The 27,534-nt window shown below is 39.8% G+C and overlaps 1 protein-coding gene across 1 annotated transcript in view; it reads left to right on the top strand.

Annotated features, from left to right (window-relative positions):
* The window catches only part of DAB1 (DAB adaptor protein 1), a 418,072-nt gene that overhangs the window by 226,425 nt on the left and 164,113 nt on the right, over positions 1-27,534 (top strand). Inside the window, exon 8 of the mRNA XM_045028235.1 lies at positions 14,224-14,426. Coding sequence (XP_044884170.1) covers positions 14,360-14,426 — 67 coding nt within the window. The 5' untranslated portion in view covers positions 14,224-14,359. The remainder of the gene's footprint in view (positions 1-14,223; positions 14,427-27,534) is intronic.

Here is a 27,534-nt window from a genome sequence, read left to right as displayed (position 1 = left end):
AGAAATAATTCTATTCCTTATTAAATTCTATATGTTTTAAAGCAATTTCTGTAGCATCCTATTTTTTCTTCTATAGTAAATTCTCTAGAACACTTCTGTATATTGACAAAAAGCCTATTTACTGTGGCCTTGATTGTGTTGAGGGTGCAAGAGGAGCTCCCCTCTCTCCTCCTCCCATTGCACCCGCACAGGGGTTGGGCACAATCACAACACAAGGATTGTGTGCGTCTAGTGCTGCTGCTGGGACAAGGCTCCCCAGAGAGCAAGGGCCAGAAAGGACCTGCTGGACCAGTGGTGGGCAACCTGTGGTCCGTCTGGGTAATCCACTGGCAGGCTGCAAGACAGTGTTTACATTGACTGTCTGCAGGCATGGCCGCCCGCAGCTGCCAGTGGCTGCGGTTCACTGTTCCCAACCAAAGGCTCCTCACTACAGACTATATGGATGATTTTTAAATGTTTAGAAGGTAAGTGTGTTTCGGTGACACTATCAACCAGGCCAGGTCTATCAGCTTGCTGAACTGTCTTGCTGTTTTAACATTTCTCCCCTATAATAATCCAGGGACTCTCTTTTGAGGTTTTAGTGTGGCAATATGTTTGTTTTATGAGTTCTTTCCATATGCCCCTAAGCTTGTCATTTAGGCCGTGATTGTGCAAATACGTGGTCTGAAGTGAACCTTTCAAGTTACATGGCGATTTCAGTGGGATTTTTTTCATGGACATAGAATCTGCATCTTTTTGCAGATTCAAAGGCCATAATCAATATGTTTTCACTGTGAATGATAAAAGTGAGAAAATCATAAATAAAATTATTTCAGAACAAAATAACCCAAGCAAAAACTTCCATAAGTTTAAAATTTGGTCCATCTTTTTGTACTGCATACACTTTGGGACAAGGGCTACCTTTCTCTGTTTGGAAAACACCTGGTTAATTTTCAGCACTACGGTACATAAATAATAACAGTAATGTGCAGTTGCTTAGAATCGGAGGTTTTAATGAAGTAATTTAGCACTTTTACCACAAATTGGATTTCCACTGATGTCAAAATGTGACATTCATGGAATGAGTGTGTAATACACTCAGAAATAATTTGCTTATGAATTTCAACTCAGTTAAAATACTCTCTGTGAGCAGATAGCAGTTCTCTTAATTATTTATTATTTGAAATTATTAACCCATTTCTTTAGTAACTAACTTTTGGTCTGAAAGCCATTCTTGAACAGCTGTTTTGGGGAAAATGTTTGAAATTTGTGCAGTGTTTGTTAGTTTCATAAATCACTTGGCATTGTTTCTGTTTTGGACCGGCTGATTTATGTAACTAAGCCGCACAGCACAATGTGTGATATTTTTTGGTGACTGGAAAATTGCTTTTGGTGAATATTTGAGCATAAAATATAGTTTTCTCAAGTATTTGAGTGAGTAGGTTACAGGTGCTGGAATATTCAAAATACATATATTTATTTATGCTGCAAAGAATGAGCACAGTCAGAATAAATTCCATGTACAAATATACATAGAAAACCTTTTATATCTTACCCCTTGCTCTGTTAATCTGTGAACCAGTGTAAGAAATAAGTGCTTGGGTTTGTGGTAATCAATCATCAATCTGTTTACAGCGAGACGAAGTACGCTGATTAGTTTTCCTGATACTTGGCTGAATGGGAACAATGGTCACATAGAGAAAAGTAGTGGTGCATAAACAGCATGGCCTGATTTTTCACTGTTGACATTAAGAAAGTTTGTTTTCTTTGCCGGAAGGAAATGAAATAGTCAGCAATGCTAAGGGCACAATTTATAAGCCTATTTTTAGGACTATCTGAGCAAAACTAGGAAAGTTAGTGTGAAATTCACCTCTCTGCTGAGACATCATGTTAAATCCTATTTCAGAATAGGGCTGAAGTGAGACTTTGCACAGGCGTTGTGCTGGCCTTCTTCGTGGGGCTGCATTTCACCCAAAGTGAATGAGAAACAGATCTTTAGTTCAGTCTCACTGGTAATATTGAGAAAATGATCTTGAAATAATATATATGTAGAGGCAGCTGCACTCAGATATTATTCAGAGGGTAGGAAGTTAATACATTCACATTTGCTTCAGCTTACTTGGCCACTTCAAAATGTGGGAAGGCTGTCCAGGTCTTGTGACATGAGACTTTAAATTCTTAAACTCTCTAAGCCAATTAGAAGGCTGATTTTAAGAGTATTTATGTAAGTAAAAAAGATAGTGTCCCTGACATTGCTTTTACCTTCTCTCTGGAGATGCTGCTGACTGGCTACTTAGCACTTTCCTCTAGCATGATGATTACACCATCTCGCTTAAGTAATCATTTAACAGCCCTAATTACAGTATGCTGTGATCCTGGCTGTGTACTTTGTTCTTTGTCCCTTCTTAGTCTTTATTTCCCTTCCTTTTCTTGATGGTGTTGAGAGGTTGCCAAATGAATATTTCTTCTTCAGCGTTTCAAAAAATAAATCCCAAAGACATAACTTTGGTAATGTACAAATTTGCTTTTTGTGTTGCTTTAGAATTACAGTATTGTAAACTAGAGTTACAGGGCTTTTTTCTGATCTCACCTACACATGAGTGTAACTCCACTGGCATTCATGGAATTACACCAAGTTTATACAGATGTGCCTTCATTAAAATCAGTGCAGTTACCCTATTATAGGCTGATGTAACTCCGTGTTTTTATATTAGAGACTGTATTGCCTTTGAGTTACACTAGTATAAAACTATTGTAAGTGAGATCAGATTCAGGTCCTATATTTGTGAAATGTATGTCTTGGTGGTATTTGTTTGTATGTGTTTGGTCTTCTTATACTGAAAACAGAAATTAGCATTTTTTCCAGTGCTGTATAGACATATTAAAGTCCAGATATATTGCAGTCTCGCAGTAATACAAGTGACATGAAAATACATTCAGTTAATTCAGTTTCATTCCTAAAATAGTAGACTCCTACCCAAATCTGTGGGATTTCCTGTGCTGTTCGGGCATATACCCTTTTTGCCCTCTCTATTCTAATGAAAAGGGACAATGTTGAGTTTTTAAGTGTATTTCTTTTTGTGCCCTGATCTTCGTTATTTGTAATACCCTTTTAAAAGCTTTGGGGGGGAAAAAAACAAAAAACCATGGCTGGATGTGAGTGCTGATTTCTAAGCTCTTGGTGACAGAACATTAGATTACAAAAACAATATGTACTTTATTTAGGTTCCTTTTGCAGAACAATCCCCATAGGAGGGGAAAATTTACAATAAAGACTCACCTCATAGGGTATGTCTACACTGCAAATGAAGGTGCTGATTGTAGCCTGGGTAGACACACCCATGCTAGCTTTGATCTAGGTAGCATGGATAACAATAATAGTGTAGATGTGGTGGAATGGGCTTCAGCACAGGCTGGCAACTCAAATACGTACCCAGGCTCCCCAATGAGCATGTACTCAGGTGGCTAGCTTGTGCTGAACCCCGTGACACAACGATTGAAGCCTATTGGGGAGCCCTGGGTATGCACTTGCATTGCTAGCCTGTGCTGAAGCCTGTGCTGCCACAGTTATGCTACCGTTTTTACTCGTGCTAGCTAGATTAAAGCAATGGTATTCCTTACCATGCTACAGTTGCATCCTCACTCGCCATATAGACACACCCAGAGTTGGTGCTGCATTTTTCACTTCCAAGGGCAGAAACCTGAGACCACAAGTTGTTACAGCTGCCTATAAAACTCTCGGATCCCGAGATCCCTAGAGGGAGTGCAATGCACAAGCCCACACTCCTCTCTCTACCTCCCTAGGGTCTTCTACTCCATGAGCACAAAGTTATTTCCTCAGGGATGTTGCATGCTCTCATAGCGGAGTAGAAGTACAGAGTGGAGTTAGTACTACTTTTAGTAGTATTAGCCTCATGCAGGTTTCCAAGCTCAAGTATGGCATAGAAAGTGACTTCTTCCTTATTCCACTCCCTCTTGCCCTGCAGTGTCACCCAGCCCTGTGATATGTCAGATATTGGAAGCAGTGGGGCTACTCATGGTAGTGAGCAGTACTCTCAGAAATAAGTGGCTGTGGATTTCCAAACAGCGGGATTCAAAAAGAGATTGGACATTTATAAAAATAACAAGAATATCCAAAGTTGTTATGATTCATAACAATTTTGGAAGGGATGTCAAACCTCATGTTTCAGGATCTAAGCCCATTTTTAACTATTAGAGAGTAGGATGAGACCTAATGTGGGGGACAGATTGCCTTACATTTGCCTTCTTGTAGAGGCTTACAACTTTATCTGAAGCATCTTGTGTTGGCCATAATTGGAGACAGAATGCTAGACAAAGAGGACCTGGGGTCTGATCCATTCTGGCAATTCCTGTGTTCTGAGTATTGGAATTTTTAAGTATTCTTTATTGAAATTATGTTGGAGATTTGTTTTTCAGTTGTATTGCAAATCTTCCTAGGGAAATGGTCACTCTGTATGTCAGCCTTTGAGTGAATTCCTTAAATCTAGAGCTGATCAAAAATCAGAACTTCTGTCCCATGGCAAATTCTTAGGTTTCAAAATATGGCTTTGTCCTGATTTGGAATGGAAAGTCAAAATCTTAGAATTTTCTTGCAAAATGAAAATATTTTATTTTTACCTTATTGAAATGTTTAATTGTATTGGAAATGATAAATTCAAAATTAAGCTCTTCTACCTTATTGAAATGAAACATTTTGATAATTTCCTGTTGAAAATTTTGATGAAATTGATATGTTATGGCAAAACATTTTAATTTCACCAAATCAGCATTTTCTAACAGAAGCATTTTCAGCCAGTTTATTTAAATCTAATATTTCCACGGAAAAATTAGTGAAGAAATATGTGAAGTTTTATATTGTGAAGAGCGACCTCCAGGAGGAATTTTGGAAATTATTGTTGCAGTCATTGGAATAGTAATAAACATCTTACTATTGGGATGCTTTATAGATCCTGGCTTCATAAAGCAATATTTTGGCCAGATCCTCAACTGGTGTTAAATCCACATAGCTCCATGACTTTAATGGGGCTACACTGATTAAAATCAGTTGTGGATCTGGATTACATGCCTGCAAATTTGCCTTGGCGTTAGGATAATGTGGCAGATTGTAATCCACAATAAATTCAATACAATTTGTTACTAGGCTCAGCTATATGAACCTTCTTGTACCTTTTTTTAAAAATAAATAAGTCTTCATATAGCAGGTTAATCTAGAATACGTAGAATCCCAAGGGAGTGAGTGAATTGGATTATTTTTTATGACTCCTGATTGCTAAGAAAGTAATTCCCTGATATTGGAAGACTAAGAATGATCCATCTGTGAAAGATAATTGTCTTATTACAGACATGGTAATGAAAGCATAATACAAATGCATTTTCTTTAGATCAGAGGATGAGGCAGAAGATTTTGGGGGCGGAGCATAGGAATCATTTAAAAAAATTAGAGGAAAAATAACCACTTAAATAAGAAAAACAAATCAATAAATAACAACACTAAATAAGGGATGTCATAAATTGCCACAGTGTATGAAAACTGAGGGAGGAAATAAGACAAGGAAGTAATCTGCAACTAGTCAGAGGCGTGTTTTCTGTACAAAGTATATATTTTACTTCCTAAGACTTTTGAGTTTTGTGTGTTTGTTTTGTGAGGGGAAGAAATTGTTTATAGGATTTCCAATTGTAACATAACATATCAAGTTTTCCTTTAACTTTATGTGCTATATCTTTTAAGCATCAGTAAAGAAATAATGTTTAAATAAAATTATTTAAATACTGAAATGCCACAACAGCATCGTTTGACTATCTCATTGCTGCGAAGAATTAGGCAAATGACAAAACTGGAAAAAGGCTAAACCAGTGGTTCCCAAACTTGTTCCAACATGGTTTGTTTACCTGCTGCGTCCACAGGTTTGGCCGATTGCGGTTCCCACTGGCCGCGGTTCGCTGCTCCAGGCCAATGGGAGCTACTGGAAGCGGCGCGGGCTGAGGGACGTACCGGTCGCCGCTTCCCGCAGCTCCCATTGGCCTGGAGCAGCGAACTGCGGCCAGTGGGAGCCGCGATCGGCTGAACCTGCGGATGCGGCAGGTAAACAGACCGGCCCGGCCAGCCAGGGGCTTTCCCTGCACAAGTGGTGGAACAAGTTTGGGAACCACTGGGCTAAACACATGCTACAGTTCAACTCCGATCATTGTCTTTTGCAGACAAGCCAACGTTTTCTGCAGTCTTTGCTTTTTTTATATAACAATTACAACATTTGTTTCTTGAACGCAGGCCCCTCCATATTCAGTCCTTTTTTCTTCCTCTGCCATCTTTTTCTTCCATCACCTCATTGTCTCCTTTTGCCTTCACTGCCAAATTTCTACTGCCTTCTGTCTGAGTCTCAAGGTCTCACCTTTCCATGTCTTCCTCCTTTTCTAGCTCTTGGTTAAAGTTAATGGAAAGACTCTCATTGACTTCAGTGGGCTTTGGATCAGGCCCTAAATGTTCAAAATACATATATTTATTTATGCTGCTAGTATAAATAAATATACTAGTATAAATAAATAACTCCTGGGTTAGTATCGTGCATCTTCTACAAGATTAGTGCTTTTATATGCACCTACTCCAGCAAGCTCCTCACAAAACTGGAGGACCATCTGTGGAAGTGGGCTGGGTGGGGTTCAATAGGACATCGGGTAACCAGCTGCTAAAGGACTCCACAAGACTCTGTCTCAGAAAGAGCTCCAGGGCATCTCTCAGGAGTGTGAAGAGCATGTGCCATTTGCACCACAAACTGTGGCTCCAGTGACCACCAAATGTGCATGAGTTATAGTAGTTCCATGCTTTAACAGCATAAGATTTGTGCCTGTCTAGCATGTTTTTTTCTCCTATCTTGTGAGCATTTACTGTATAATTGTTCGGTGCTTTTTCCTCTTTATTTTTTTATCCTTCTCCAATCACACTTCATTTAAGACCACTAGAATGGGTTGTATAGCCGTTACCTTGTGGGCATCCAAGTTGGGCACCTTAGAGAGAAGGAAACTGATTTCTAACCATGAGGGAAGCAAAGCAGGAGCTGAAGGTGGTAGCTTGAATATTTGGTCAAAGCAAGGTGGGGAGCTGGGCTTTTCCTCCCCAGAAGACGCTCTGTGTATGAAAATTGGGTTGGGTATGGGGAGAACCAAAAGCCCTGGGTGATGACAACCTTAGTTACAAATCCTTTCAAAAGCTTTTTTTTTTTTCCCCTTCATGTTGATAGACATGAAACAGCTTTTGTGCAGGTAGGGAAATTCTTTACATTTTGAATTGTGAATCCCTGAAGAAAATTCATAGATATTAAACCTAGAAAGGACCATTCTGACCATCTTGTCTGACCTCCTGCATAACACAGGCCAGAGAAATCACCTAGTAATTCCCACACTGAGCCCAATAGCTTGTGGGTGAAAGTGAAAAATGATTTGAAGGAGATCATTTTAATTTTTGTAAGTGAAGACAGAAAATCAAGGATGATGCATTTAATCAATTTTACAGTGTAGAAAATGTGTAACTTCTGCTACTCTTTCAGCTGTAAAGTAGAGTTCAAAAAATTTCTTCATTAAAGCTTTAGGTATTATGCTGTTGTAAGAACAATACAGGATACAGGCTCAGTACTTCTCTCAGAATTAGAAGCCAATTAATTCCAAAATTTCTTGATTGTAGTACTGCTGCATGCACTTAATGAGGGAATGGTAATTGTCAGTATTTTGTTAAAGTAAAGACACATGACTCATCTTTAGCAAAATCTGAAGCATGCATATAACATCTTAATAACTGCGGCAGTGGTGAGGCACAACCAGGAAATTGTTAGTCGGTAAATGTAAGACCATGGGATTTAAAAAAAAACAACGATAACAAAATTGTATGTCGTTAACTAGAGAGAGCACTGGAAGAGCTGCTTAGAGGAAATAACATCTCATTGATGAAACACATGCCGGAGTACTTCCCACAGTTGGAAGACTATGGTATTTATTAACAGTGACCTAGATTGGAGGAGACAATAAAAGCTGTTGCTGCGAAGAACAGATTGACTGACTGCCATTCTGATCTGGATAATAAACAGCTGAAATATGGACAGTGTATGGAAGTTTACTAACACGGCTTTACACAAAGACCTACAGTTTGAGCTAGGAGGAGGCAGTACTGCAATGAACTCATTTTGAACTATACTTTAGTTTGGAATTTACAGATGTTATACGTTCAGCCATTTGATTTTACATAGACATCTATTGTTTTATTTGAGCGTGTATCAGATCAGGAGGATATGGCCTGACTATATTTTTAAGTAAATTAATATGTAAACCTGTCCAGAAATAGACATTTGTTTATTTAAAGTGTTGCTCACTGGGATAGCCTCATGAGATACACATTAAAGTTCTAGTAGGAAATGGTCCTATACTGTTACTTTTACGTAGAACCTTAGAGTTACGAACACCTCGGGAATGGAGGTGGTTCGTAACTCTGAAATGTTTTAACTCTGAACAAAAGGTTATGGTTCTTTCAAAAGTTTACAACTGAACATTGACTTAATACAGCTTTGCAACTTGACTATGCAGAAGAAAAATGCTGCTTTCCCTTTATTTTTTTTAGTAGTTTACGTTTAACACAGTACTGTACTGTATTTGCTTTTTTCTTTTTTTTTTTTGGTCTCTGCTGCTGCCTGATTGCATATTTCTGGTTCCAAATGAGGTTTGTGGTTGAGTGTTCAGTTTGTAACTCTGGTTTTTGTAACTCTGAGGTTCTACTGTAGCTTACTTCACTGCAGTCCAAACAGTACCATTTGGGGCACTCCATCTAAACCAGATGACACATCTATTCATTAGCATGGATTTTTATGGGATTAAAACTCGCTTAATTCCTAACAGTGTGGTCTTCTGTGAAATTTTCTTTGTTTTGAGGGCTGGTATTATGGGTAGGACCCTACCAAATTCATGGCTATGAAACTAGTGTAATGGACCATGAAATCTGGTCTCCCCCCGTGAAATCTGGTCTTTTGTCTGCTTTTACTCCATACTGTACAGATTTCTCTGGGAGGAGACCAGCGTTTCTCAAATTGGGGGTCCTAACCCAAAAGGGAGTTGCAGGAGGGTCACAAGATTATTTTAGGGGGATTGCAGTATTGCCACCCTTACATCTGTGCTGCCTTCAGAGCTGGGCAGCTGGAGAGTGGTGGCTGTTGGTCGGGCACCAAGCTCTGAAGGCAGCGCCCTGCCAGCAGCAGCACAGGAGTAAGGGTGGCAACACCATACCATCCTTACTTCTGTGCAGCTGCATTCAGAGCTGCGCCACTGGAGAGTGGCAGCTGCTGACTGAGGTGCGAGCTCTGCAGAAAGCAGTGCAGAAGTAAGGGGGCAATATCATACCATGCCATCCTTCTGTGCTGCTGCCTTCAGAGCTGGGATCCCAGCCAGCAGCCTCTGTTCTTCAGCTGCCCAGCTCAGAAGGCAGTTCCACCTCCAGCAGCAGCACAGACGTAAGGGTAGCAGTACCACAAATCCCCCTACAATAACCTTATGATCCTCCCACAACTCCTTTTTGGGTCAGGACTCCTATAATTACAACATCATGACATTTCAGATTTAAATAGCTGAAATCATGAAATTTTACAATTTTTAAATTCCTATGACTGTGAAATTGACCAAAATGGACCGTGAATTTGGTAGGGCCCTAATTACGAATTAATCGTTTGTCATTTGTCTAGTAAAGTAGCTCTTAGTGCATCTTGCAGGATAAGAACATAAGAAAGGCCGTACCGGGTCAGACCAAAGGTCCATCTAGCCCAGTATCTGTCTACCGACAGTGGCCAATGCCAGGTGCCCCTGAGGGAGTGAACCTAACAGGCAATGATCAAGTGATCTCTCTCCTGCCATCCATCTCCATCCTCTGACGAACAGAGGCTAGGGACACCATTCTTACCCATCCCGGCTAATAGCCATTTATGGACTTAGCCACCATGAATTTATCCAGTCCCCTTTTAAACATTGTTATAGTCCTAGCCTTCATGGACTATAATATATAAGAATGTATTATATTCTTTTAAATTTTAGATAAATTATATAAACCCAAATCCTAGCCGGGGGCGGGGGGGAAGCTAGGCACTCTGACAATTGGTTTCATTATCTTTATTGCTTTAATAAGTGCTGTTGAGCTGAAAATATTAAGGAAACAATGTGAAAATATTAAGTGAAAATATCCCCTCCACTTGTGTTAGTAGAATAGAACTGGTGAAAAATTCTATTCCAAGAATAACCCCTCATCCAATCAACCATTCACTTATTTTTATCTCTTCTTTTTGTTTTCCCTTAACTAGGAAAGGTAAATTAAAGTTCCTTTGGGCTTCAAAGTTTTCTGAGGATGTTGTTTTAACAGGCATCATGACTTTGTAGAGATTCTTTTTTGTTTGCATGTTTTACTTACTCATTAGAGTTTCTAGGGGAGGTGCAAGGAACTTTATATTTTTAAATCAGTTTGGCAGACTTTGAACAGCTCTCCTTGCATGTTATATAATGCTCATACAGATTTGAAGAGCTCATTAAAGAAAAAAACCCTGACACACTTCAGGAATATTAAATCACTTCAGATAGTGCATAGAATGTAATGTTATTGAAGCATTTCAAAATGTTAAAAGAGCTTAGATTTAAAAGTGCAAGTGGCTTCAGAGCCTTTGCTGTGAAAAGTGATTTAAACTGTCAAATTTATTCCAAGTTTTGAAGAGCTTTAATCTCCTAAATTGCAAAGAACTGAATTTCTTAATTATTACAAGTTTGTTTGCACTGCATACTCAGAACTCTGGACTAGATGCTTCTTTCTGCTATGCAAAGGGGAGCGAACACACACTATTCATGAAGTATTAGGGGGTAGCCGTGTTACTCTGTATCCACAAAAACAACAAGGAGTCTGGTGGCACCTTAAAGACTAACAGATTTATTTGGGCATAAGCTTTCGTGGGTAAAACAGTCTTTAAGGTGTCACCAGACTCCTTACCATTCATGAAGAAATGTGTCCAAGGAACTCATAAGAAGAGAAAGGAAGGTATGGAGCCCCTTGCCAGGTACTGGCAGCCTTCTTCTGTGGTGACAACCTGGGAAAGTGACCAGCCAGTATGGGGAGGTAGTGCTATGGAGTAGTCACTCTTCGCAGCATGCTCACATAACCAGCCATAACCTAGGCAGCAAATCACTGGTGTTCATTGCTGCTCCTCTGCAGCTTTACTCCACCAGACAACTGCAGGGAGTCAACAGCAGCATAGTGACTGAGAAAGATGGCCATCCTACTAAGGGGACATGTGGTACCTGATTAGGAAAGCAGTGGGGGCAGATATTCCAGGGGGAAGGCCTGGCAGAGGGAGCAGACATGCCACTGGAGATCTGTTTTATGAGGAGCCGGGATTCCAAATGGATCTTTGCATTCTTCATGGCTCAGTAGCTAAGCTACCTATTCCTTCTTTGCATTCATTAATGCCCCACCCACACCGTCTGGACCACCTTTTGCAGTAACTTCTCCAGTGAGATGTATTTTTGCATAAGTAGAGGAGTAAGCATAATGTTTTAAAAACTAAAGGTGTGTTCTGTTTCTGCTTCTAAATTGTTTAAAACTTAAATGATAGGTTGCTCTGTTTTCTTTTGAGCAGGCATTGCATTACAGAAATTCCAAAATTGTGTGTCCTGTATAAAGCTTTGGGTGGGGGGAGAAGGGGAAGTCGTATTTAGAGAGGAAGGAATGTCTACGCTGCTGTTAAAAAAACCTGCGTCTGGCTCTAGGACCCCAGGCTCCAGCCCGAGCGTGAACGTCTACACCACAATTAAACAGCCCCTCAGTGTGAGCCCTGTGAGCTATAGTCAGCTGGCACAAGCCAGCCACGGGTGTCTAACCGCAGTGCAGACATACCTGAAGGACTGTCTTGTCATTAAGACACTGGACACTGGTTTCAAATCTTGGCTTTGCAACAGACTTCCTGTGTGGCCTTGGACAAGTTGCTCGTCTCTCTGTGCCTCAGTTCCCCATCTGTAACATAGCACAATAATTCTTCCTGTCTGCCAGCCTTTATTTGTCTTGTCTATTCTGACTATAAACTCATCAGAGCAGGGACTGTCTCACTATGTGTTGGTACAAGACAATGGAACACCTAGCAGAAACGAGACCCTGGTCATGAATGGAGCCTATAGATACTGTTGTAATACAAATGCTAAATAATGTTACAAATTGTTTACTGCAACAAATAAACTGACAGTTTATCCAAGGAGTATGTGACAATATGCAATAGTGCTTGTAATGTTACAGAAATACAGATAATTACCTTTTCTAAAAAAGCTATCATAATTCTATACATATAGTAATTGAGACCCTGATGTTTATTTTCTGGCCTTTGATTGATGAAAACATTCTGATAATAAACGTTAATGGAGCTGGGCACAAACTGCAAGGTTCAGTTACAGCGGTAGAGTCAAATTTCCCCAAGGTTTGGGTATGATCTGAACCAGGGTTTAGGTTCAGTCCCAGCTCTAAAAGTTGAATCTCGAACTTTTGAATTGTCAGTCCCATCTCAGGGCCAGGTTATGCCAACTTTATTCCAGTTGAACTGTTCCTTAATCCATCAGTAGCTCTGCTGAAAAAATTGGATCATGGACAAAGTGAGGTACTACTCAGTCTGAGGATGGGTGGCACAATATAGCCCATGTTTTTCACCTGATTATGTCTACATTAACAGAATCCTTAAGGCTTGTTTGAAAGAAAAGGCAGATAGAAAATTCATATGGAATCTTCCATGTATTTTTAGAACATACTTCATGACAAGCCTTTACTAAGGTACTGTGAATGGGAATATATTTTGTTTTATGGTAATGTTATTCCCCTTCTGTCCACAGCCCCTTTTAGTTCTCCATGACTTTTCCAACCCAAACCGGTTCAAAAATGGACCCCTCAGTATCCCCTACCCATTCATTCTGGGGAACCAGTAGTTTCTCTCAACTGCTGCTGCTTCTCAGAATGCCGCAGTTGTTGTTTCCCCTTCTCCAGCCAGGGAAAGCAGTCAAGCAGCTGCTGTAAAACAGCCGGCAGAAAACACTCACTTAGCTAGCTAGCAAATGTTGCTCAACCTTTGAACCCCATCTGTGTCTCTCCATGACCCATTTAAATTCCACCAACTCAAGGTCTGTCCCGAAGTGCAGTCAGTCACCTCCCAGCTGCTGCCAGGACACTGATCTAGCCTGCTGATCAACCCGGTCACAATGTCAACTGAATACCATAATATGTACACATTTTAGCGAGGCAGCACGGTCTAATGCAGGGTCCTCAATCGGGGGGTTGTGATGAACAGTTCCAGCAGGGTCACAACCACCCTCCCTTTCTCAATGGCTAAAAGGGCATGGGGTCCTGAAACTCGTTTCTCTTGCAGTGTGTGAGAAAGGTTGAGAATGGCAGAGCTAGTGGGCTAAGAGACCGTCGGTGGGAGGAATCTGAGCTCAGGTCCCCTTAATCGCCAGCCACGTTAGCTGGTCAGGTGCGAGTGGTGAATAAGGGACTCCATGAAAAGAGGTGAAGTAATTTACTCCTTTCCCAGGACAAGGGAAAAGCAGAGGAGGAGTTGTGAATCTGAGTCTCATGATTCATTCTCTGGGTTGCTCCCGGAGCAGCTGAATTACACATCACGCCTAACTGAGAGCAGGTTGTATTCTCTCTGCCCCATTTGAGATAATATTATTGCATTTGAATTATTAGGGTTAATAATTAGTTAGTGATTGCAAAGTGCTTTGAAGGGAAAATTGCTATCTGAGTTCTAAGAATTATCATGATTTTCTTTTAAATAAAACTTAGAAAAACAGATTCTGCTACACTGGGTAGCACCTTATTTGAAAAGTCTCAGCAGTACAACCAGTGGAATAAGATGCTACTCAACACGAATAAGGGGTATAAGAATCTGACCCATCAGGTTTATTTTTCTGTATATGCTCAAGAAAATAAGGGCATAGGTAGGGCACTCACAAAAAGATAAAACTCATAGTATCTATACACTCAAGTAATACATTTTATTTTGGAAACATAAAATTTTAAAACTAACATTCATGTGGGTTAGTTATCTGTGACTTCTCCCCATATCTCCCAGATCCTACTATCCTCCTATAGACGCAGAAAGCATTTTAGATTCCTTTCATAACTTTTTTTCTCTTTTTAACTCAGAAAATGACGGTTAGTGTTTGTTTGTTTGTTTGCAGCACTCAAAAGGAGTGAATGAGATGAGCTATCTGGGTTATAGTATCTGAAGGGCTAAGTTATTCTCTTGGAGAGCCATTCTAAATGAGCCTGACCGAGACACTGGATCTGTGTGAAGAAGACTAAGGATATAATAGGATGTCAACTGAGACAGAACTTCCAGTGGCTGTTAAAACCAGCGCAAAGAGAGACTCCAAAAAGAAAGGTAGTAAGTCCAATTCTCTTTATATTGAATGCAAGACTGGTTTTCTTTTACACTTTGATTTATCATAAGCATGCCCAATCCTGTGCTCCTTGTGCAGGTCAAACTGGTGTTAACTTCAATAGAGTTTTGTCTGCTTAGGAAGCATCAGATCTGGTTCTGTAGTAAAAAAAAAATCACTTTTAAAACAAATAAGATGCAGAAACACCCTAAGCTACTGCATTATGCTTTATTAGTTTTCTACTTTATAAGCGTGTTGTATTTGTTTTGTTGTGCAAAATAGATAATCTAAATTCTTTACTTCGAAAGTATTGGTTTAGCCACTGTAGCGGTGCGCTTCGCCGCTCCTCTCAAAAACCAACTGGAGACCTCTCTGTGCAAACACGAGTGCCCTTTTATTTTCAGTGTTTGTTCCCACCACTTTTTATATACAGTTCAGTCCAGTCCAGGTAGCCCCTTGGAGGACAGCTGGCTTCTGCAGCTAGCTGGGAACTCCAGCCTAAGGCTCCTCCCTTTCCTTGTCCCCCCCACCTTTCTGCCTCTTTCCTGTGAGCTTTATACAGCCCCCTGGCCCATAAAACCCACAAGTGTTTCTTCTTTAGCCCAGCAATGAGCCACACCCTGCCAGCTCCAATTAATTCCCCTTAATGGGAGCTGGGGCTAACAGGGGCCTGGCCAGGTCTCCTGGCCAGCACCCTGTTACAGCCACTTTTAGCAAAAACTGTTTTTATTCTGTTAGATATTTTTTTTGTTGGCAAATAATTCTACTAAATGTTTTGTTTGTGTCATCTTGAACTGAACAAAAGAGGTTAAATGCCCTACTCATCCTCATAGTTTGAATCTTATGCAAGGATCTGCATAAAACACAACAGGATTCTTAAGGGAGACCGTGGTGCTTCTGGTGAAGGGAGTTGTGTTGCCTGCGTTATTGACGACATACAGGATACGTTCCTCCAAACTTTGCATGTATTGTGATAAAATGAATATAACTGAGCGGAAGGAGAAAACAAACAACAAAGAAATAATACACATAATAATTCTACATTCTATCTTAGAGTTAAAATTCAGGATCAGGTTGTGGAGCCTTTATTCACAATGGTGCTTTACTCCTCTGTGTAGCACTATTGGAATGGGATTACTTGAGTGAGTTCTTATCAATGTGAATAATAAAAAGAAGATGATCTTGAAGCAGTGATGACTAGCACGATACTGCTTGCCTTCTTTTTTGTTCTACAAGGGTAAAAATTAGCCTCAGTTTCACTTTCTTTATACTTGAGACCCAATTTGAAACTCAAATTTAAAAAAACCAGCCCCCCCGCTTCAAAATAATTGTATTTCTTATAAATCCTGCTATTTTTGTTTGTATTTCAGTTGCTGGAGGTTAGCCCACTAGAGGGCATTGGTACTGTGTAGCTCTTAGTATGTTGTATGCTCTTCAAACAGAGAGATTCTCTGACTTTTTGGTGATTCATCTGTACTTTTGCTTATGTATGGATTTTTTGTGGGTGCCTTCCTCCACTAAACCTTCTTTTGGGGTAGACTTCCTACTGCTGGGACCTGACCCTCAAAATTCCAGCTATATTAGGAAGTCCATTAAGCACCTTTAATTATTGGCTTAGGAAGAGAGAAGATAAATTAGAAAATTTTGTTATGAGAACTCTTGAGCTATTGGTCTAAATGCGTGAAACGAGATTATTAATTTAACAGACAAACATTAAACGTTGTGGTTTAGCTTTGGACAGATAATACTGGAGCTGTGTGGTAGCTGAGAAGGCATTATGTAGATCAGAGGTTCCCAAATTTTTATTTGCTATGCCTGCCTTTGGAGAGTCCTATCCCATGTCGTCCCCCCCGGCCCTGTCTCCAAGCCCTCTGCTTGGCTCTCTCCAGCTTCCTTGCTCTCACTCTGCCAGCTGACTGCTCCCTCAAGTATCCCTAGCCAGCTCCTCTTTCTCCCTGGCCACACCGCGATCCCTACCAGGCAGCCTCCCGCTGACTCTACTCACTGGCTCCAGCTGCTTCCTCCATGCTGCTGCCTGGACCCTGCTCCCTGTGCCGCTGCCTGTTGCCACTGGCCCAGAGTCTGGGACACGTGCAGGGAGGGGTGGGATCCTGACAGTGCTCTCCAGTCCCCCCTCTGGGGCCTCCCCTTGTGTGCCAGCTGCTGGACCACTGGGCACAACCCACTGCTAGAAAACCTATGATGTCGATCTAAAGAGGTTCCCTCCCTTGCCAAGATGTACAGCTGAAAGTAGAGCCGGTCAAATTATTCATAACCAGCAATACTTATTTTCTCTTGGCAATTAATTCCACATCTCCTAATCTCTTTGTTTTAATATTCACCAAATATGGTTCAGGCAAACACAAATGTTGGCAGATTGGTTGTTTACACACTGTGATTATTCTGTTTGTGGTTTGTGATTGGTAATTTAAGTCACATGGCATTGTGTCTGCTCCATAAATGAATTGGTGAAACTTTTGAAAATAACAAATAATTAGCTTAGGGATTGAGTTTTTGGATGAGTAATTTGTGCTAAAATTCATGCAACTTTCCAGATTCACAAACATCGTCACAAATCTTCAGGAGCTGAATACTTTGTAGTCTTATCCCCACATAATATACAACATATTTTAGTCTCCCTTCTCTCTGTCATGTAGAAGTGGCTGAAAAGTGATCAGTGTACAGCAGTAAAACATCTCCAGAATTAATCATTTTCTGTATTGAATGTGTAAGTCTGACTGCTTTGAATAACAGCCAACAAGCTGCCGGGGTCACAGTAGAATAGGTTTTTTGGACAGGCTATGTATAAAATTCAGGTAATGTATTACCTGTTCAACTCCTAGGTCGTGAAAGTGAGAAGAAACTTGATTTGTTCATTACTTTTCATTGGTTCATGTCACACCATGCATATCTCAGCAAATGAGCCCTAACCTAGAACAGTGTGATAAGATGGACATTTGGAAAAAACTGTGTTTTTCAGGTTCATTAACTGACATCAGAGGGGGAGTAGCAAGTGCACAACCTGAAGTTATGTTTGTAGACACTGAGTTCAGTTATCCAATGGAAATGACTATTCCCAAGAAATAAGTCTTTGCTTTATAAAGACTCCAGTGAGTCTGTGTTTTTGTTTTGACAGCTGCTTCCATTTAAAAGCAGATGTGTGCATCTTTCACAATTTAATCTGATATTCTAATGCATACAAGACAACCTACAGATTTGCGTTGAGCAAGTATGTACCTGTAAACTCCAGATCTTTACAGGACAGACTTCCCATAGGTGTGTTGCGCATTTAAAATCTATATCAGGGGTAGGCAATCTATTGCATGCGTGCCAAAGATGGCACGCGAGCTGATTTTCAATGGCACTCACACTGCCCGGGTCCTGGCCACCAGTCCGGGGGGCTCTGCATTTTAATTTAATTTTAAATGAAGCTTCTTAAACATTTCAAAAACCTTATTTACTTTACATACAATAATAGTTTAGTTATATATTATAGACTTATAGAAAGAGACCTTCTAAAATGTTTAAATATATTACTGGCACACGAAACCTTAAATCAGAGTGAATAAATAAAGACTCGGTACACCTCGACCCCTCTGAAAGGTTGCCGACCCCTGATCTATATTGACTGAAAGAGAATAAGCATGGGTTTGGGATTAGGGCATGGGGCTAAATTGTCTTTCCAGTTGTACCATAGGTTCTCTGTGTTGTTAGCTACACCACTGAATCTGTCTTTGGCTCAGTTTCCCAATCTCTATAAAAGTGATAATATTTCTGGATCTCAAAGGAGTATTGTGAAGCATAATCCATTAATGTTTGTAAGATGCATGGTGGAAAGTGCTACAGCAGTGCAAAATATTGTCATTAATGAGGTGAACAAAAATGAAAACATGGTTATTAAGTTGATATTGCCAACCCGTTTTGGGTGTTGCATAGCTGTTTTCTGCAAATGGATTGAATAACATGAATAGCAAAATTAGAATTTGAATAGCAATTTTATGTCTATTATATATATTTTAATCAGATGAGGTACATGCTGACCACCTAAATCAGAGTGCGTCCTTAGTACTTTTTGAGTTTCTCAGAAATGTGGATGTTTCAGAACTAGTTTTTTTTTATGATTCCCAGTAGGGGGGGAAAAGATAAATAAAACTGGATATGGATTTAAATCAGAGGTGGTCATTTGAGTTTGATATAAGGGCCACATGAGGACTAGTACATTGGCCCGAGGGCCACATCACTGCCTCCCCCCCCGCTGTCCCTCCACTCCACCCCTTCAATGAGGCCCCACCCCTGCCCCACCCCCATTCCAATCCCTTCCCCAAAGTCCCCACCCCAACTCTGCTCCCTCCCAGCCCTTATTCTAACCCCTTCCCCAAATCCCCGTCCCTGCCCCGCCTCCTCCCCTGAGTGTGCGGCTCCCCGCTCCCCACCCCCTCCCTCCCGGAAAGTGCTAAGTGCCGCTGGCCACGTGTTTGAGACCCCTGATTTAAATACTCGGTCTGTGATTGATACTGGTAATGACTTAAATGGCGATAATAAGTTGACAGCTTAGTTTTTAACTTGACTTACATGCTGGACAAAAAAGTTACAATAAATAGCTGGTATTAGCAGTAGTCTGATTATGCCAATACAAGAGATTCTGATGTATAGAGCTAGTTGAAATTTTTCGACTAAACAATTTTCATGCTGAAAAATGGAGTTTCATCAAAAAATGAAATGAGAATGTCATTTCAAATTAAACTTGTCTATGGAAAAGTTTGAAATGAAACAGAATGAAAATTTGAGGAATCTCTAACAAATTACTTGTTTTTGTTCTCTAACAAATGACTTGTTTTTTGTTTGTTTGTTTTGTTTTTTTGCCTCATTGCCTCATACAAGGTGATCCTGGACAAAGGGTGTTAGTGATGTGTAAAGAGGCATATAAAATGCAAGTACAGTTTATTGTCTCGGGCTTGCAGTACAGTTTATCATGGGCTTACTCATTTGCAGGAGTTCATGGTGCTCACATTCTGCAATGCACTGATGGCCTATTCCATGTATGCACTTACGGTGCTATAAAAATAATTTATTAATAATAGTATTGAAAGGTTTTAAATAACATAGGACCAGTCTAGCTCAGGAACTGCCTGGTGCCCTCTGTTTATATCATGGCAACTGAGATCTGTAGGATTGGCCGCGTTGAATCTCCCTGAATATACTGGGAGGGCTCGGTTGTGGGCCCACATTGGAGCAAAAGCACAGGAGTGCTTCCCTGCAGGGCTAAGTTAAGCCTTTTGTGTTACTTTTTGCATAGTGCCCCTCAGATTTTAGCAGTGGCCCTGGTTTCTGCCATAACTTTGAATTCAGTGATTGTTGTTGTTCTTAATATTATGTATTAGCTGTATTACAGTAGTGCCAGGAAGCCAAACCCTCTTCTTTCTAGTACTGTATGCACACACAGTGACAAATAGTCCGTACGTAAAGAGCTAACAATCAAAACAGGCTAAACAGCCAGCCATGCTGACATCACTTTCATTTGTTCCTTTACAAACAAAAAATCCTTCAATTTTTATGGCTATTTTAGCTTTGAATATAAACAGGATTTGATGTTAGGTTTAGTCAAGTGGCCGATAGAGATGTGTGGTTTAAATTTGTGACACTCGTTATTGTGCTGAATCTGCAGCTGCGGATCATGTTAGGGATATTGCAGCAAAGAAGTCTTAAGATTAGTTAATGGTTGGAAAAGGTTTCTGAGTGCTGTTCACTGTTGAGATCTCTTAACCTTTCTTTAATGCCTTCAAATATATCTCCACATGTTTTCATTTGAATAATCTGCCTTAAGATATAAAACAAAGTGCAGCTTTGCATCTCTACAGGGCCTTTTAGGTTTTATTTGTCTGCTTCTGATTATTAAAGCGATATAGACACTGTCAGGTCAAATTTATATTCCATGGCTCTGGCTGGTGAGTAGAAAAAGGGAAATGGTTAGGAAGAAAAGATCCAGTGTACACCCTCAGCTCCACTCTGTACATAGAGACTATGACCATGAAGGGTGCCATTGACTTCTGTGGGGTAGGCAGTAGGTCAAATGCATCTAAATTTTGCTATTGGGACACTCTCTCCTCAGAGTATTAGCCAGAACTGTAAGCCACAGTGTTACCTCTCTGCCTCAGCAAGAAATAACTTTGTTAGAGCTTAAGTCTCATGTCTGCTCCCTGCCACACCAGTCTGGTCACCTCATCAACAAACTCCTCAAGACTCTGCCAGTCTTAACCTTGCCTTGCGGGTAACAATCAGTGAACTCTAGTTCCTGAGTTCCCCAGAGATATTTCTGGGCTGTGTCCAGTCCTCCTCACTGGACATGCCCAGAAATTAAGTTTGCAGCCTCCAGAGAGACAGAGTACGTACATCAGCCTGATAGGTTAGGTGTCAGTTTAACAGCACTGAGATGGCGTATTATAAAACTAAGTATAAGATTATTGATAAAGAATATAGATTTAAATGAAACTAAGCAAGAGAAAAAGATACCAAAAATGGTCTCAAACAAAACAAAATAAAACACGCTTTCTAGTGTCCAAGACTTATCTTTAGCAAGATGCAGCTGTGTTTTCTCACTTACATCAAGCTAACAGCCTCTCCAGCTCTTCCAGTAGGAGGATCCAATGTTCACAGAATCAAAGAGTGCTGTCCCCTTTATTCCCTAAGTGATGGATAACTAGGATGTCTTTTTGCTCCTCTTATATTTCCCCAAGTCCATAGTTTTTTGTCTCAAGAACCATAAAGATCTCTTGGGGGTTCAGACTCTGGTGTGTCCCCATGGTGTGCTCACTAGGATGTTCCCTCCATCACTTGTTAGCTAGATTGCTTTGTTTACCTTAGATGTAAATGTATTTTCATTGTCCTCTGCCTGTAATCAAGCCAGGCAGACAGGTGAATCCACGTTCTTTTGTCTAGGGCAGGCTTGTTTATTCACTGCTTCCGAAAAATATGTTAACACATTTCCAGCATACAATCCTTGCATACATCACATAGTGATATTCATGACCAGTGTGTCACCAGTTTTTATATGATATTTTACTTGATTCATTTTTATAGAGCAATAATAGTGTATACAATCAGTCGATTTAGTTGTGATTCTGAACCGCAGTTTTCCCCGTGGGATGTTTGGACCTTGATTGTTACAGTTAAAGGGATTTCTTAATAAATTCAGCTTCTAAATTGATCATTGTTTTACCTTGCTGGGAGATGGGGAGTGGGAGGTTGCGATCTGCAGGGCTTAAGTGGGGAAAGATATAGGCAGGTGTCGTAGATAGCCATGGGAAACAGGATTCCCATGGTGGGGAGGAGGAGTTCTACAACAGATGAGCCAAATGACAAATACTGTTCCTGCAAAATCACAGAATTTATGAGACCCTGTTTATGTATCTGGAACAGCTGCAGTCAAGCAAACTCATTCCCTTACAGGAAAGGTATATTGAAATATCCTCATTAAGCATCATTGTAACAATGTTTCTCTTGCTATAAACTTTTCAGTCATTCTCACATCTTTTTGCTCTCTTTCCTTTATCACTAGACTTGATTTGTAAAACAATTTCTGTCCAACACTGAACGATTATTATTAAGATATGATCTAAAAAATCCTCCCAGTGGCTGATGTGAAGGCTCTGCTTATTTAGGATAACACATGCTAAACACCGCAGCTGCAAAACTATATGGTAACATGAATGGTAGTTGAATTTCCTACATCAACACTGTCACCTTGATGAATTCAGAAAATTAGACCATTAAAAATGTAAAGTACTAATTTTGCCTTTTATTCAATCAATAGTGATAATATTTCTCTATTAATATTATAAGCCTCTGGGATTTGATGGGCTGTAGAAATGCTACCTGTACATATTCCCAGCCACAAGTGTATGTCAGGGATTTTAACCGACTTCATTTAGGATGGGGGTAGGCAAACTATGATGAGCATAGCATTTGTCAACATAATTGGTCTGTTGCTCTTTACTACATATCTTGTCATGAGTCTAAGCAACCAGAGACCTTCGTTTCAATTTGATCTCAGCAATCCTCCCCCCTTGATCTCACTCTGTCACATGAGCTGACTGTGCACCATATGTCGTTAGAAAGGATTATACTTCTGCCATCCCCCACCGCTAGCCCTAATCTCAATGCCTTTGTTGGTTGCGATCCACTCATCGTATTGTAAGTGATTCTCATGCTGCAACTACCTAGAGAGACCTTGCTGGAATTTTAAAAGGCATCCTGAAGAGATTTCACATAGCTAATTAAAAGTGTCTTGTAGGTCACTTCCCCACAAATTGGACATTCCATAGCAAGAGTGTGGCCATTTGTTAATGATTCAGACTACCCTACTTAGAAGCTGGCTGTTCTTCTCAGTGCATCGTTTGATTGACTTGGTTTGCTGAGTAGTGAATAAGCCTTGGGTGTTAGTAGCCTTGGGGTAGGGAATTGTAAGTTTTTATTAGTCATCCTTGATAAAAATGTGAACCACTTGTGGTCTTGTAGTACATGGAGAAATCCCACTGTGTAAATATTTATGGACCATGAATCAAATATGAAATATTTACTTCAGTCTCTTGGAATTACAAATGACTTAATAATCCCTTTTGGGAACTGGTTTGCCTTGGTTAAGGATCCATGTTAATACAGTATTATACATGGAAAATCTCCTTGTGGAATTTAACTTACACAGTGGCATGTAAATGAAAAGTTTAATGGAGGTGAACCAAACTACCAAATTTGGATGCAGATTCTGAATCCACCAGTTTGTGCCCATATTAGTTTTAATTAACTTAATTTGACAGTTACCACACTCATTTCTGTATTTGACATTTTTTAGATGGTTTTTGCTAGTTAAACTGCTGACCATCATCACATTTCTTAACTCTTTTTCAAAAGTGACTTAAGCATTTAGGAGCCTAAAGACAAGTCTACCCTACAAAATTAAGTCGACTTAAGTTATGTCGGGATTCAGCCACCACAGTAATTATATGTCCACGCTCCTTGTGTTGGTGGTGCACATCCGCACCAGGAGCGCTTACACCGATTTAGCTCTCAGTGTGGGGCATTGTGGGATGGCTTCTGAAGGCAGCAACAGTTGATGTAAGCAATGCAGTGTCTACACTGACACTGCATCGATCTAACTACATCAACAAGTTTTACCCTCTCATGGCAGTGGGTTATTAAGTTGGGTTAGTGGGCGAGTTACATTGGTGGGAGCTACATTTTAGTGTAGATGCTTAGAGTTAGATCGACGTAAGTCACCTTACATCAACCTAACTCTGTAATGTAGACCAGGGCTTAGACTTAATGAGAGGTAGGCTTCTCAGTCACTTTGGTGCTTTTGAAAACTCTACCCTAGGTCATGCTCAAGTTGAAGCATACTTGTGAGGCTGCATGAGATGTTCCAGTAGTTAAGTCCATCTCAGGTAGCCTTTAGTCAGATGGGAATTTATGAGCGCCATGGGGCCCAGGCTTTGGATCATAAAAAATAGCCTTTTTTGTTTGTTTATTTTGGCAAAAAGTTGCCTTTCCATCTAGTTTGGATTTTATTTGAGTCCAAACATGAATATATCCCTACATTCATTTCTCCAAATTAAGGACTATTTGTATTCAGGCAGGAATAAATATAAATCTGAACCCTGATAAAGAAAATAATTGAGTGCTTAGCAGTCCCACCATTCTCTTTTTGGAGGGAACATAGGAAAAAAGAGGGAGGATAGAGAAAAGATCTGAAAAAAGAAAGGGAGAAGACACCTAACTTACCTTTTCTTTTCTCTGATTTTTCTTTCTTAAATACCTGATCCTTTCTTCTTTGTTTTTGTCTAATGGCTCAAATTCTCTGTTCCACCGGTATTATTTTTCTACCTATGGGCATTTTTCTGCCTACAACTGTTACTCTGTAATGAATTCCCACTTTCAAAACCAACACATCCTTTCAGGAGGTGACAGATGGTGATGCCTTATGAAGGTCCTAAATTTTGTGCAGAAGGAGAGAGGAGGTCGTATAATGGCCGGCCATCTTTACACGTGTTCATGGGACCAATAAGCTGTTACACGGTGCTGGATCTTTTCATTTAGAGTCATGCTTGACACTTCATAGTTTCACCAGTCCATACACTTTAATGAAAGGTGCTCTAGAAATATAATGTAGCATTGAAATCTTTTAGAATTTCCAGTTGCTTATTCTGACTTCAAATGCAGTTATCAAAAAAATGACTGTAAAATGACACCTTCTTACTCAATAGATCTGCTCCCTGGGTGTAACCAGAGTCACATCTACTGACTGTAATGAAGAATAGATTCTTACTAGGTTTTTTTTCCTGATAATTTTTCCCAACTTCCTTATGGGAATGTGAGCTGAGTTCTCTTCTGTCTTGCAATTCTTCAATATAATTATTAATTAACTTCCACTTCCAGAATCACCATTGCTGGTAATGCACAAGCTGAGGGGAAAAAAGAGCTTGACTGTCAGATGACCAGTTAAAACTGTGTTACTGGCAGTTAGGAAAACTGCAAATAGAGCAGATTTGAGATGGAAGTCACAGAGACACAATTCACATGCAACTCCATGGTGTGTTTTTTACAGCTTCATATCCAGACTAGAACTGCAGCTTAAAGTAATATTTCTTTTTATGATTTGAACATTTTTATGAGACAGTAACTGTATTTTATCAAATTTATTTTCAGTCTTTTCAAATACGAAATGTCCAGAGTCAACAGTAATACAGTGCCATGAGTACCACAGTAATAGCCTATGTTAAGTTGAGTCTAGTTTTTGGACATTACAAATGATGGGTGTTGTAAACAATGAAAAACAGGTGAATTTGCTCACATTATAATCTGATGGCAAAGCAATTGAAGTGCCATCACTATAGTCAGATAGTCCAAGTTTTTGTAATGTGCTGTATTTTGATTTATTTTTCTGTTTAGTTTGTAGGTGGCTGTGATGCATGCTGGTAACTGGAAAAACAAATGTAGATTTTATTTAATGACAAATCAAAGAAGTTCACTGTCAGGAGCTTATTTTGTTGATAGGGAGTAGACTTATTTATGTTTCCACACCGTACGTACATGAGTTTTTCAATAATTTATGGATCAAGTATAACAAAATTAATTGATATACTAATTGAGGTCAGATGCTTTGCTATAACAAACCTCTTGTGTGAAATGGTTACTGGCAGCATTAACTGGAGATCTTTTGAGTGTTGGTATAAGTTCTGAATTCATTCTCAAGTGGAAATAGAATGAGAAAATCATTAATCTTGGCATTGTATAGATATAATTCACAAGAAATGGCTATCAGATAATTTACTGTAGCAAATTCAGAGTGAGTGGGTCCTGTTTTAAATATCCTGTCTAGACAAAATGGGTTACACGGTTGTGCTGATTAAACAATTTTGGTTGAGGGAGTGACATCCAGCTTAAAACTACATTTACAATTGCATTGAATTGAGACACACCTCTGTGTAAGTTGGGGAGAGATCTCTTTGTTTGTTATTGTTTGGCCAAAGGAGTTGAGAGTCTGATCAGTGTGGGATTAACTTTCTTAAAAGTCTTTCTTATGTTACCATTTCTCCATATTGTAAAAATAGACAAAACCTTGCACCTGAAACTAATAATTAGGAGCCTACTGCAGTGTATGTCCCAAATAAGGATTTGACCTCATAACCCATTCAGATGAAGGTGAAAATGCAGGAATGTAATACTGCACTATAAGACTGTGTCTACACTAGGAAATGTACCTGTTGCTGACAGTGACTGTCAGCAATGGGTCCAGCTGACCCAGTGCTGCAAATGGTTTTACTGTACGTATAGATGAGGCCAGAAAAAATGATTGAGCCCTGCTTGGAGCATCTCACACAAAAGGGTGGTGTGTGGGCAGAGCTATCAGACAGGCCAGCAAATTAAATTTTCAGGCAAATGTGCTTGATCTAACACCATTTGAAATCTGTAGAAAGACTCCCAACAGGCTTGGTATCAAGACTTCAGTGTGTCAGGGAAATTCTGTTCAGAGGATTCTAGAAGGAGAAAATCCACCCCCAAAATACTAGACTGTCGTGTAATGAATGTAACTGAGCAGGAATTACTGTATTCATCCAGATTAGTAGCTAAAATGCATCTAGAGGGCTGGATTAGTGACTAGATCCTTATGTGTCTGAGAAAGAAATATCCCACAGTGACAGACATGTTGATAATAACAACACTTTTATTCCATCTTTTAATCCAAAGTCTTCAACTTTGGTTAATAAAAATATTAATGAATTATATTCCTAGTAAGCTAGTTGCATTGGGTGCACGTTAACATTTCTATTGTTTTGAAAGATTGTGCTGTTTCCAGCCATATATGGGGAATTCTGCTAGGAATGGTAGAATCTTTCACAATGGTACCTGCTCTAAGTATAGTATAAACACCCCCATTGTAAGAATAATTGTTTCCACTTTGCAGATGGGAAAGTTTAGGCATAGACAGGTGTAGGGCCCTATTCTGTCCCCAAATACATTGATGGTATTGAAAGCCTGGCCAGTTTTACCTGAAATAAAGAGGTATTGTTATATTCATGTCTGCAATGGTGAGCTGTACATTCTTGGGCTGCTTATAGGAAATAACTTGAAAACTGTCAATGCAAAGGTCAGCTAGCTGTAAATCTTATTTAGTTATTTATGGAAATTAACAAGCTTCCAGGTATTTCACTGTACATGGGTGAAACTTACACAGCGGCAACTATCTTTGCAGTCAGTTTATCTGAAGGCAGAATTGATCCAAGATCACGGAGCAAAGGAGTGGCAGAGCTGAGTACATAACCTAAGGCTGCCAATTCCCAGTCATGTGCTCTAACTATCTCAGTAATAATGTATTGGTAAATCCATTGATCAACTTCTAGTAAAACAAATGCAAAGCGAAGTATGACTAGAAAAGTGTATTGGTTTCAGTTATCATATCCAAGAAGCCAGACACCTAAGTACGCATCTAGTTAAATATCTTAATACATTCACAGTCCTTAAAAAAAATCACAGAAATCTTAACCTTTAAAGCGCTAAACTTTTTGAATACAACAGGAACTTATTCATAAGGAGGGGACTAGTCAACATATACGTTGC

The sequence above is a fragment of the Mauremys mutica genome, chromosome 8, assembly GCF_020497125.1.
Source record: "Mauremys mutica isolate MM-2020 ecotype Southern chromosome 8, ASM2049712v1, whole genome shotgun sequence".
NCBI lineage: Eukaryota > Metazoa > Chordata > Testudines > Geoemydidae > Mauremys > Mauremys mutica.
The sequence above is the reverse complement of the archived record's forward strand: the minus strand, read 5'-3'. Positions and strand labels throughout refer to the sequence as shown.